The following is a 13,821-nucleotide window of genomic DNA, read 5'->3' as shown; positions in this document are numbered from 1 at the left end:
GTTAATATCTATTTTCGTTGAAGGTTATTGCTTTATGATACAATTGAGGTATATTTTGTTTATATATACACAGTATGTCTTGTTTCAAAATATCTTTTGTTTAATTTACGCTACGTGTTTTTAATGTGATGTTATGATGATGTGTTTTTTATTTGTTAATAATGGTTTAGTTTTGGTCATATTGATGCCCGGTGTTGCATACAGTGAGTGATGATCAGAGGGATGCTTCCCACCCACTGACCGTCAGTCTCAGGGAGGCACCGCCCCTCTCCCATTTAAACCAGTGGAGTCACTGGGAGCCGCTCCAAACCTGGACTAAACCACCTTGGCACCGGTTCCATGTCTCCTCTCTGCCCGTGATGGATGTCTGCGCCCGTGACGCGCTGTTGGAAAGCCGTGCGTCCTTCCTGCGGCACCGCCGGGCTTCAGGTTGACTCCGTGCAGGACGTGCGCGCACCAGTGGATTTTATTGAGCGCACCCGACTCTGGGATCTATGGTTACAGAGTGGGAGAATGTACGGAATAAACCGGCGCTGCCTTTACATGTAAGAGGAACGGCGGCGCACGCACGCTTAACGCACGGCACGGCGGGCTTTTTTGTTTTGATAATTTTTTAATTTCAGCTTAATTTGTGATCTAACTTAACACCATGATTTATCGTTGCTTCTGCAGATCGTTTCACTTCTTCGTGCTGTGGTGCCAAGCTCAGGTAAGAGGCTGTAAACTCTCCCACATCAGCAACACACACACACACACACACACACACACACACACACACACACACACACACACACGAAATACTGTATAACATGACTGAATACACGAAGAGGACACACACTATGAGTCTGAGCCAAGCTATAATAATAATAATAATAATAATAATAATAATGGGTTTTTGGGGAATCTTGTCTTATTTGCATCCGGTTTTTATTTTAATAGTTCATTTAAGTTTAAATACTGTTAATTTTTGCACGATTTAACGTGTGTGACTGAGATCATCATCATCCTTATTATTGTAATAATTATTTAGTACACTGAATTAACACAATTAGCTTCAAATAAGATAATAAATTCGACTAGAAGTAAGCTTGTTCTCTAAGACCCCAAACATTAAAATTTACAATTTATATACATTTATATACGAAATAATATTAATTGTACATTTTAAAATCGTTTGTTAAAACCTCTGTACTAAAAATATTTATATACAATTGTTTACTATAACATGCAGGCCTTTTTTAATCCAAATAATTATTTATAAAACTATCCTTCCCGTTTATGTAAATAAACGACAAAAATCACCGCGTTTGTGTTTAATACATAGTAATTCGTTTATTTTGTTAATATCTGTAAACTCAATATAAGCATTTTTTTCTTTTTTATTATCCTGGCTGCATTAAAAAACAAAACAAAATCCAATATTCTTTTTCTGCTCGTTGTATTTTGGCCTATTGTGCATTTGTGTTTATTTCTTTCACCATAACTCTGCTTTTACCTCTCCTATTAACACCATTTCCAAACTGGTTGAAGTTTAAAGTCTTTATAGTTGATCCAGAGATTTGTGCGTGCATGGCCTGCGTCCTGCCTCTACGTCGTCCTAAATTAGTCACGTGATCTGAACGCACCGGCGCCTCCTCAGACTTCAGAAAGTTTAACTCAACTTTTCTTTAAATTCAGTGTTAAAGTTTTAGAAAGTCAAACCTATAAGGTGAGTCTCTGGACTGTTTATGAATGTTGTCACTGCTTTAATTAAAGTCTATGGTTTAAAGCTATTGATTTTATTAAACAAAGGAAAACTATGTATGAACAAAAATATTATATTCTTAAAATTATTCCACTGTTTGGGTTCTGGTTTAGGGCTTGTTTGTTGGGTTTTTTAATGAAAGTTGGAGAATATATTTTAGTTTCCAGCAGAAGTAATTAGATTTTGAATTTTAGCTATTTTCAACAGCTAAATGATTTGGATTAACAATATTTCTTTTAGCAGATTAAATCAAATAATTACATTAAAATAATGGGAATGGTAGGAATGTCTGATATGATTATAATAATGTAAAATCAGTATATTAATATATAAAAATGATAAAACTCTAAATCCTAAAACAGTAAAAAGAAAAAAAAAAACCTGACATCCCCAATTTTAAAACAAACAACAACAAAAAATGACGATTGGTTTACCTTAAATACTTAAATGTAAAAATTGTAAATCATGTACTTTAAGATCAGTAAATACCCAAAGTTGAAACAAGCTGTCTCTTTTTATTGAGATAAATTATACTTTTATTTCTTCGTTGGAATAAATATGAGTTTACTTGTGTGTGTGTGTGTGTGTGTGTGTGTGTGTGTGTGTGTGTGTGTGTGTGTGTGTGTGTGTGTGTGTGTGTGTGTGTTTTTTAAGGCAGAGGAATCTTAGTGAACTTATGCTCAGTTTAAACCAAAAGTCATAAATAGTCTGTAAATACAAAAATACAAAATATATGAAAAATACAATTTTTTATATTTTATTTACAAAATTAATGATTTTAACATATATCTGGTTGTAAATTTTATCAGAAAGAAAGACAAAAATAATAAACAGTATTGTGCTTAATTCTAAACATATAGGATTTAAAACCGGAGCTTGCTGCTTTTCTAAGTGGCGTATGAAAATGTTAAATGTTATTTTAATTTGGTTTATATATTTTAATGCTTTTCACCATCTGCTTCAAAAAAAATACATGCGTTTTCATTGGTGCCATGTTGCAACTATTATAATTTTTTTAAAAATACATTTAAATTAGTATTAGCAGGCTAAAACTTGTGAAATTACACTATTTTTAATCAATTGAAACACAGTCTCATCACAGCAAACATGGTTTTATGAAGTAACATTTTCAAAGGTGATCACACAAACAAACACATTCTCTCTTTACGTTGAAGAGAAAAACAAGTGTATCATGTACAGGTAATAATAACAGCATCTAGTGATTCAAAAGTTGCCAGTGACGGCCATCTTTAAAGATGGCTGCCAGTTTCATAGCATCCAAAATTCAAGATGGCGTCCTATTCGCTGAAAACGAACATTTTGTCAATCATTAGCAGCACCGAGGGAAAAGCTTAGGGATGAGTTTTTAGATGATTGTAGGTCATAAAAGTAGCTTTAAAATGTGTATTTTTTTAATGGCAGCTTAGAAAAGTTATGTACTTTATTTTTCCCTTTTGCATAAAAAGGGGGAGAATCACCCGTCTCCTAATTTTAAGCAGTATGTGAGGACGCAGGGCGCAGTGACGGACCAGCTGAGCCGCAGACAGGTCCGGGTCTACCAGCTCTACAGCCGCACCAGCGGGAAGCACGTGCAGATCCACGGGAAGCGGGTCAGCGCCACCGCAGAGGACGGCAACGTGTACGGTAAGAGACACGTTGGATTGGTTTTATTATCATAAACACACTTCTTATCTCCAAAAAGTAGTAAAAATATGTTTTAATGCACAATATTGTTACATCTGTTTGTAGAAAATGTCTAAAATCGTACATTTTATCAACAAAAAGTGCTAAAAACATTGTTTTTAAACCTCCAAAAAATATAAATAAAAAATAAATAAATATGTCTTTACACAAAAAGGTCTGAAATTACACTTTTTAATATCAAAATAAACACTTTCTATCACAAACATATCCTAGAAACATTTTATATAATACATAATATTTATGTTAAAAGGTCTAAAATCATACTTTTTAAATCAACAAAAAGTACTAAAAAAAACTTAAAAAGGTACAGTATTTTATCAACAACATAAACACTTTTTTTTTACCACCAAAAAGTACCAAAATATTTCAAAATATATAATATAATATCTTTTAAAAGGACTGAAATTGCACTTTAAAATAAAATAAAATGAAACATTTTTTTTTTTTTTTTATCACCAAAAAGTATTGGAAACCTTTTATAGAATATAAAATAAAATATTTACATTTAAAAATTACGAGAAATCACACTTTTTGATCAACAAAATACTTTTTTTTTTTTTACCAACAAAAAGTACCAAAATATTTCAACAAAATTTATAATATCTGAAATAGCATTTTTAAATAAAAAATAAAATAAAATAAAACACTTTTATCACCAAAAATTACTGGAAACATTTTAAATGATACAGAATAAAATATTTACACAAAAAGGTCTAAAATCACATTTCTTATTATCAAATTAAACAATGCACGTTGTTATGATCTTATATAATAGGACACAATTTATTATTTAGGTAAAAGACGAACTTTACAGTTTTATATCTCATTAAAATAACTAAATTTACACTTTTCAATCATCTGCTATCCTGATATCGACCAATGGCTGAACAGTTCCAGGTCACATGATCTTGTGATAAAGTCGGGGTGTAGCACTTTTTAGACCAGAGGATTTAAACTTGTGGGTAGCAACCCTAAAGGTGGTTGCAGACAAAAAAGTATTAGATTGTGTGCTCTTATTTTGAAGGGGAGTTCTACTTTCACACGAAGGACAAAAAAAGGACAAAAAAGTGTGTTTTTTGGGTGAAATGTGAGGATAAAAAGTCAAAACCAGCACAAACACATTGAAGTGTGGGGTTAAAGAACTGTGGTTTGCCTGTAATTGGGCTTTAAAGCAGCTGTTTTCTTCTGTGTATTCGTTTTATTGGGACAAAAAGGGGTTCAATGAAGTGAAGAAGTGGTGTTTTGTGTGTCCCTGCTGGAGGTTGACGTCCTCGGGCACACACAGCGGTTAGTCGCCCCACGGCAGGGTTCCTGGGCTTTATGTGGAGTCGGCCTCCCCGCTGCATCCATCACGACCTCGTCTGGCGAATTAAGGGCCGGTTAACGGCGTGGCTTTGTCCTCGCGGAGCCAATACACAGGCCTGAGCTGGCCCTTCTAATTGGCTGTGATTAAGTGCTACTGGGAAATCAACGGGTGTGTGTATTGGGCCTAACGCGGCGCTTTAATGTGCACTGATAACATTAGTCTTATCAGCTGCTTTCATTCACTGTTTAGAGACCGTCCACAGCACAGAGGGCCAATTCTATCACAGCGGGGCCCCAGACACGTGATCGAGGGCCACAATTTAGAACAATGACCAGCCTGATTATTAATACAGGAAAGGACAAAGGGTTTAGGCTGGTTAGGTTGTCCTTTTGTGCGTTTTATGCATTTTCATTGATAGTTTGGAGTAATTTTGTATCTGTGTGTCATTATTTGGTTTATTTTTGTTTCCCTGTTGTGTGATTTGGGGACATTTTCTGTATTTTCTAGTTTAATATTGTGTCTTATTGTGTCATTTTGTGTGTTTATGAAGTCATGCTGTATGTTTTGTCGTCATTTTGTGGGATTTTCTGTATTTTACGTCCTTTTTCTCAGGTTTTTGGAGTCATTTTGTGTGTTTTCCAATCATTTTTGGCCTTTTCATTATGCAATCTTTTGTGTTTTTCTGTCACTATACTGTATATGCATTTTTATGTCACATTGTGTGTTTTTGGAGTCATGCTGTAGGTTTTGTCATCATTTTGTGTCATTTTGCATGTTACTGCCTTTTTCTCATGTTTTTGGAGTGTGTGTTTTCCAATCATTTTCTGCCTTTCTATCATGCTCTTTTGTGTTTTTCTTTTGTCATTTTGTGTGTTTTTCTGCACTTTTCACTTTTCTATACTGAACTTCCTTTTTCCCATGTTTTTAGAGTCATTTTTTTGTGTTTTCCTTTCATTTTCTCCCTTTTTGTCATGCTATTTTGGAGTCATTTTGTAAGTTTTTGTCATTTTCTGCCTTTTTGTCATATTCATTTGTGTTTTTTTGTATTATTTTACTGCCTTTTTCATGTGTCTTTGGAGTCATTTTGTGTGTTTTTCCTGTCATTATTATTATTATTATTATTATTATTATTATTATTATTATTATTATTATTATTATTATTATTATTATTATTATTATTATTATTGTTGTTTTTATTTCTGGATTCATTTTGTGTGTGTTTTGGTCATTTCTTATGTATTTTACTGCCCTTTTTTCACACATAAAGCACAGGCTGATCTTTAAAAATAAATTCATTAGAATACATACTGTGTGAGATCAGTTAGCCCTCACTTTTTAAAGCATTTATCAAAATCTAACACATGACAGTGTTTCCTCTGTGGCTGATCCTATGTTAGAAAAAATTATTGATCAGTTAAACAGTTTGTTTATGTAGAACAATGTGTGGTAATATTAATGAGTACGGCTGTTAATAAAATAACAATAGGAGCGACGCTGGCTGTGTTTTAGTGAGTTAACCAAAGTATCTGTATCTGCATCAATAGTATCTCAAGGAAATAAACTATGTATCATTTTAAAACTTTATTCTTTCTTTGCAGCCCGACAGTAAATGGTCCACGCACCTCTGGTTGGGAACTTAAATCAATTTAGTTAATAATTATAGCTTTTTTTTTAATAAGTTTGAATAAGTTTTCATTTATTTCATTTATTTAGACTTTTTTCACGAAATGTACTTTGACCTCCTGACATGTTTCGACTGCAAACTGTCAGTCTTCCTCAGAGGTGTCTGCTGATTGCTTTAATGAGCCCTTATGAGTTCTTTTAGGGCCAACTTTACACTAACACACCTTGCACTTTCTTCTCGGGGGACCATCGGGCAATAGGGGGCGTGGCCAGCCTGTCAGAACTGTCACGTCGGCAACGCCTAAAAATAACTCATAAGGACACATCAAAGCGATCAGCAGAGGCCTCTGAGGAACACTGACAGTTGGCAGTCGAAACATGTCAGGAGATCACAGTAAATTTCCTGAAAAAAGTCTGAATAAATGAAACCATAAAATATTTTTGAGTTAATGTTTTTTGTTGGACTATTCAGATCTCCACTTCAAGTGAGTTAAAGACTCATGGTCTAAACATTAAATCAAAGACAGGACAAAGTCTTTGCTCTAGTTTGGTTGTGTTGCAATAAAACAAAAGCAGAATCTGCACTCAGTCATTTTTAGACACGTAGTTTTTCTAAATTCCTGCAATTTCTCATAAAAAAATAAGTTGTCTCTAGTATCTATTAGTGTTTCTAGTATCTCTGACCATCTTGGGATGAAATTGGGCCATGCAGGCTTTGGAAAACCAAGCCATTGAATAACTCCAGTTACTTTAATTGAGTTGCTTAATGAGTACTTGTACTTTTTTTAGTATATTTCTAAATCAGTAATTTTACTTGTACTTAAGTACATTTTAAAAGAAATAAAGTAATTTGTTACATTTCTACACCTAACCGTTACTGAGTAAATTATTATTTTTTTTTTTTTAAATGATCAACAGACATTGTGAAACTACAAAAAAACAATCATTACATCATAGCCGACCAATCAGATTAAACATAACGCACCGTGCCAATACAGCATTGAATGATGGTTATTTTCTCAGTTTTAGAGTTCATAAATGTAGCTTCACTTCATTTTTTATATTTGGAATTGAATTCATTGGTGTTGTCTTGAAAAAAAGTGTTGTACATTTTGACAAACCTTTTATTTTAGATGCCTTTGTGGAAAATAAGTGGTTACAATTCAGCAAGATTTGGTCTCTTCCTTTTTAAGTTTATATATGATAGGTTTACTGTATGCAAGGGAACCGTGGCAAGATTTATTACCAAAAATAAACATGACTAGTAACTAGTAACTTTTACTTTGAGTACTTGAGTATTTTATGTATGACGTACTTGTACTTTTATTTTCATGAAGTAACAGTAACAGTATTTCTACTTGAGTAGGATACATCAGTACTCTTTACACCTCTGTCTGTGACACACATCTATTTACCTGCAGCTCGTCTGTTTGTGGAGACGGACACGTTTGGCAGCAGAGTGAGGATCCAGGGAGCGGAGAGCGGCCGTTACCTCTGCATGAACCGCAGAGGGAAGCTCGTAGGAAAGGTACGTCTCTCCTCACAGATCTCCGCACGCATGCACACACACACACATACACACACAGTGAGAGGTGTGCGTTCAAGTGCACGAGGAAATCACACAGGGAACAGTGTGGCCGTATGCTATGAATCTAATCACCTAACCAAACATTCCCTGTCAGAGAGAAGCTGTCCTACGACGGGCGATCACAACACGCTAATTCAAGCCAAGTGTTTTCAGCCTGGGTACATGTGCGTTCACATAAAAAGGGTGGAGATTGCAGCGTCTGACCAATCACTACAATGGAGAACATTTGTCAGAGCGAGTGTCTTTACAAAGAGAGGAACAGCTTATAATCTTAAACAAATATAATGAACTTAAATCCATGATGAATTTGTGCAGCACACACCAGGAAGGAATGCTGGCAGCGAATCGCAGACTGTGTGAATGCGTGAAAGCGTGAGATTATTTATGACAATAATCCAGATGGGATGATAAATGAAAAGCAAAACTGGCAAGGAGACATGCACACCCCGAGCCAAAAACAGCACATTGAAAAAACGACAAAGATCCGCAATTGCAGCAGCCTGTGCGGGATGATAAACAGACAGCACTCTGATCAGTTTCCTTTACAGCACACACGTTTTTCTATTGAAGTAGACCTATTTATCACACACACACACACACACACACTGGGATGAGAGCACTTGTTTCGCTGTAGCATTTTCCTGCTGATGCGGTCAGTGTGTTATGGCGTATAAATGAATGAATAAATGAATTAATTAATTAATTAATTACTTCACTCGTCCGCACATACAGAGAAACAGGCTTCAGCTAACTGCAGATCAGTTCATCAGATATAAATCTATCATTCCTAAAGGATGTCATCAGTAAATAAAAGGATTGCATTTATCCAATAATAATCTTCTTTCCTAAACGCAGCTGTCAGATCTACAGCAACCAGGATCTTCTAACAATGGGCAGGTTGTTTTATAAGAGAACTGATTGATGAGGATCCTAGCCAGAGCAAAACCTGGTGTCGACCAGGCTAGTCATTCAGCATAAGTTACCATGGTGATTTAGCTCCAAGATGACCTCCTAATGCGTTAACTTCCAGAATGTAATCAGTGTGTGCTGTCCTTCGAAGCTAGCTAACGTCTTACGGAGCTAAATCACCATGGAAACTTATGCTGAACGTCTCGCCTGGTCGACACCAGGTTTTGCTCTGGCTAGGATTTTAGCGAGTGATAAAGTCCCGCCTCCTGACCAATCAGTTCTCTTAAAAAGTGAGCTGTCCAATAAAAGGTGACGTGTGAACACGTCACTCTGTGGATCTGATCTGACAGCTGACAGGAGAGAGAATATCTAGACATCGATGTAATCCTTTCATTTACCAATGACATCCTTTAAGAACGATATAGATTTATATCTCGATAGCACATAAGGATCGAGACACAGGCTTCACCAGCTGACTCTGTGAATGAGGAAAAGTGTCACATTATTTATGATATTAATCCATTGAATAGGATACTTCATGATCCAATGGATTAATATGAGGAATGATCTCACGTTTTTATGCATTAACAGTGTCAGCAGCTTCCTGCCTGGGTTCTTTCATTCCTGCCTTTTCTGTAACAACACTGTTGTTTTTGGTCGGAATTATGGATTTTAATTATTCATCATTTTAAACTTAAGCAACACCTAACTGGTTGGGACCAAGTTATGAAGTGGATCAGACCAAGTACAGTATAAAAGCTCCGCCTCCTGGTGCACTGCACTAACACTGTTGATTTTCGCTGTCACCATCGGTATAAATTAATTATATTTGTTTAAGATCATAAACTGTTCCTTCATTGTAAAGATGGTCGCTCTGCCAGGTTTCTCCAGTGACTCTCCACCCCTTATATGCGAACGCACACGTACCGAGGCTGAAAACACTTAAATTAGCGTGTTATGATTGACCGTTGTAAGACAGCTTCTCTCTGACAAGGAATGTTTGGTTAGTGGAAGCCTGCTAACAGAGATTAATCCAGGATATAATTATCTGGATTTGTAGCCTAGGGCCAAAATGACCACAATTCACACAAACAACTAAAACTCATTAAAAAACACTCCAAAAACACACAAAACTTGAACAAAAATACAAATAATGGCTCCTAAAACACAAAAATGATGACAAAAACCACACAAAACAACATCACAAACACACAAAATAAAGTACATATATACAAAAAACGTTGAAATGATATTGAAAACAAACAAAAATAGTAACAAAAATATTTTTAAAAATCCTAAGGGAAAAAAACTACATGAACACAGGAGCAAAATGACAATACATCGATAAAAAAACACACAATACACACAAACAATAACTAAATCTCATAAAATGACTTGAACAGAATCCAAAATCCACAAAATCCACAAACCAAATCACACAAAATAATAACAAAAACATACCAAAACTGAACAAAACAGTCACGATACAAAAACATACAAAATGAAAGAGAAAAAATGCTTCCTAGAGGGAAAATGACAACGCTCCACAAATGAGGGCCTTTGGAAGAAATATGAAGCGGCCGCTTGCACAGACTGTCAGAAAGCGACATTGATAAACCTCAGCGGTGAGGAAGACACATTGTTGATGATGATGATGATGATGATGATGATGGGCTCATGGTAGGCCTTGTCTCGTGTGAATCTGGCACTGTGAGTGTTTTCTTTATCTCACTCCCAACAAACACATTTACGACTCGACCCGTCAGCGCTCTGTGTGAATCCATCATTTCCATTTCCACCACGGAAGTGTATGTGTGCATGCATGTGTGTGTGTGTGTATATGTGTGTGTGTGCATGCATGTGTGTGTACATGTGTGTGTGGCTCAGTCGTGACCAATGAGCGACTGTCACTCTTTCTTCCCATTCTTCCAGGCGTGCATCATGTCCGGAGGTGACAGACGAGCTACAGTGTGTGTGTGTGTGTGTGTGTGTGTATGTGTGTGTGTGTGTGTGTGTGTGTGTGTTTCAGTGTCTCTGAGAGGAACTCTTTCTTTTCCATAAGACAGGAATTCCAACATGTTTTCCTCTAGCGTGACGACAGCAGACCCTTTTTGTTCCCACAATGCAGCTAAAGACCCTTCATCTGATAAATGTGTGTGTGTGTATACATGTACATGTGTGTGTGTGTGTGTGTGTGTGTGGGGGGGGGGGGGGGGTAACAGGTGGAAAACCATACTAGAAACAAAATAAAAATACGAAGAAAAAAAGCCCTCCAAGAACACACAAAACTACAAGAATAACATACAAAAGCCCAAAATCAACATAAATACACAAAAACACACACAAATAAAACAATAAAAACACACAAATGAAATGAAAACACTCTAGAACACTAACAGAAACTTCCAAAAAGACCCAGACCTACAAGAATTATACACAAAATAAAAAGGAAAACACACAAAACAAGAGCACAAATGCAGAAGGCTACACAAATAAACACATGTAACAACAACAACACAATTACAAAAAATGACACAAAACTACAAGAAAAATTCTCAAAATCCCAACAAAGCACTGGAAAAACACAAAATACACACAAAGCAACAACAAAATCAACTAATTGATTCTGAAAACACACGAAAAAACAACAGCAAAATTCACCAAAAATATACAAAAATTACTTATAACAAATCAAAAATAAAAATACACAGCATGACAGAAAGTATACAAAACAAAAACACATGAAATTAGTTTTAAAAATACCGAACTATAATAAAAATAGACATTACTCCAAAACCACAACAAATGACAACAAAATCTTCTATCTATAAAAGCAAAGAAGGGTCTGCGTGTGTGTGTGTGTGTGTGTGTGTGTGTGTGTGTGTGTGTGTGTGTGTGTGTGTGTGTGTGTGGAGCGAATTTCTCCCCGACACGGTGTTTGTTGGACCTGAAACTTTATGAATGGCTTCCAAATAACCCAAGTGTGAGCATCTGTTCATTTCCGTTATTTTAATTTTATTTCGACTTGACGACACATTCAAGTTCACCCAGAAGTTAAATCTATTCAGCTTTTGACCTCTGTGTGTGAGGGGGCGCTAGCACACCATCTATGTCTATTTCACTGCACAGCTCCTCACCCGAGCTGGAGTCATGTGTGCGGCCAGAGCCAATTGCTGCGCACACAGCCAAGCAGACATGACTGCAAACACACGAGTGAGAGAGAGGAAGATAGTTTAGACCTGAGAGGGGGGAGGAGCATCTGAGCAGCCGCTTTCTCACTGAGATACTATAAAAAAACGAAACAATATTTATACAAAAAGTACACGAAATGACAACAGAAATGCACAATAATATACAAAAGGCTCCAAAAACTTACAAAATGACCCCAAAAAACACAAAACTAAATAATTATACCAAAAATACCCACAATGACAACAGAAATGCACAAAACTACACCAAAAAAGATACAAAAATACACAAAATGATTCCAGAATCACACCACAATGGCAACAAAAAACAATAATTATCCAAAAAAATGCACAAAAACACAACAGAAAGATACAAAAATACACATAATGACTCCAAAAACAGACGTTACAGAAAAATACACCAAACGTAAAAAAATACAAAAATGAGTTAAAATAAAAGGCACGTCCCATAGAATTAAACCAGGGAAATCACACACGCTATTTTATTTTGCACCCACAAATAAACCCCTTTATAACACTACAGAGTACAGAGTATGTACACCTTTTTGTACATCCAACCTTCAAACACATACTCATTTGGCCATAATTGACATCTCTACTAAAGCTCCTCCGACTATATGAATACATATTTCCGGCGAACACTGTACGAGTCGTGATCAATTATAACAGCTGCCCATCCTTGCTTAGTTTAGATCAGTAGAGACAGTGTATTTTTGTTGTAGTTTAGATTTTAATTTTTTTTTTTTTTTGGGGTGGGGTGGCTTTTTACTGTAGTTTTGAGGCAATTTTGTGCATTTTCCTAATTGCTTTTGATGTTTATTTAAGTTGGTTTTGTAATTTAGTTTTGTCGTTTCTTTCTGTCAGCTTGTGTATTTGTAGTGTGGTTTTTTTGGTCTCATTTTGTCGGTTTCTTTTTCGTCGCAGCCCAACGGCCGGAGCAGGGACTGCATCTTCACCGAGATCGTGCTGGAGAACAACTACACGGCCTTTCAGAACGCCAAGTACGAGGGCTGGTATGTGGCCTTCACCAGGAAGGGCCGGCCCATCAAAGCCTCCAGGACCAGGGAGAACCAGCGCGAGGTCCACTTCATCAAGCGGCTGCACACGGGCCCACCCCCCTTTCCCAACACGGACCAAAGCCAACACTTTGAGTTCATCCGATTTCCGTCTACTCGGCGAGCCAAACGGAACAGGAAGGGGCGTGTCACGGACTAAAGCGAGTCGCTGTGCCGCATGGACAGATAAATTCTATTTTTGTATATTTTTGATAGATAAACAAAGGCTCCGACGCTGTAAATGTACAATGATCGAGTGTAAATAATAAGAGTAAAGCAGACGGGTTATATTTAACTCTGGTGTGTGTGTATGTGTGTGTGTGTGTCATCACCTGCGGCTCTCGAGCCACATGCAGCTCTTTAGCTTCTCTGCTTAGGCTCCGATCATTACCGATGGGAAGATTAACCTGAGGCCTGTACTATTAAGCTGGATAAGTATATCCTCATATCTCTCTGTTAGCTTCATCCGACCAAACATACTCCGTCACAGAGCAGCTGTACTACGAAGCAGGTTATCAACACGTTCACTTAAAGAGTAACTAAACCTCCAGGTTTTTCCTGATCTGCCAAATCCAAAAAATGTCTTGATTATGGGCGGGGCTTCTGAAGCAGTTAAGACACGCCCAGTTTATACTATAAAATCTCAATCAATCTTTATCAACCTTGGGGTCACGTGAGATGTC

General features: G+C 36.5%; 1 protein-coding gene across 1 annotated transcript; it reads left to right on the top strand.

Moving 5' to 3' along the window:
* The first annotated feature begins 323 nt into the window (after nt 1-323).
* Nucleotides 324-13,599, top strand: fgf17 (fibroblast growth factor 17). Its single transcript, XM_028457737.1, has 5 exons — nt 324-545; nt 673-709; nt 3,211-3,388; nt 7,799-7,905; nt 13,008-13,599. The coding sequence occupies exons 1-5, from the start codon at nt 364-366 to the stop codon at nt 13,296-13,298; spliced, it is 795 nt and encodes a 264-aa protein (XP_028313538.1). The 5' UTR covers nt 324-363; the 3' UTR covers nt 13,299-13,599.
* The last annotated feature ends 222 nt before the right edge of the window (nt 13,600-13,821 follow it).

The sequence above is a fragment of the Gouania willdenowi genome, chromosome 9, assembly GCF_900634775.1.
Source record: "Gouania willdenowi chromosome 9, fGouWil2.1, whole genome shotgun sequence".
Classification (NCBI taxonomy): domain Eukaryota; kingdom Metazoa; phylum Chordata; class Actinopteri; order Blenniiformes; family Gobiesocidae; genus Gouania; species Gouania willdenowi.
This window is presented reverse-complemented; position numbering and strand designations above follow the sequence as displayed.

Bases quoted from the DNA above. Each gene is read 5' to 3' on its own strand.
- fgf17 (XM_028457737.1), top strand. From the start codon at position 364: ATGTCTGCGCCCGTGACGCGCTGTTGGAAAGCCGTGCGTCCTTCCTGC. The intron at 3,389-7,798 runs GTAAGAGACACG...ATTTACCTGCAG, and splicing joins AGAGGACGGCAACGTGTACG to CTCGTCTGTTTGTGGAGACG. The intron at 7,906-13,007 runs GTACGTCTCTCC...TTTTCGTCGCAG, and splicing joins GAGGGAAGCTCGTAGGAAAG to CCCAACGGCCGGAGCAGGGA.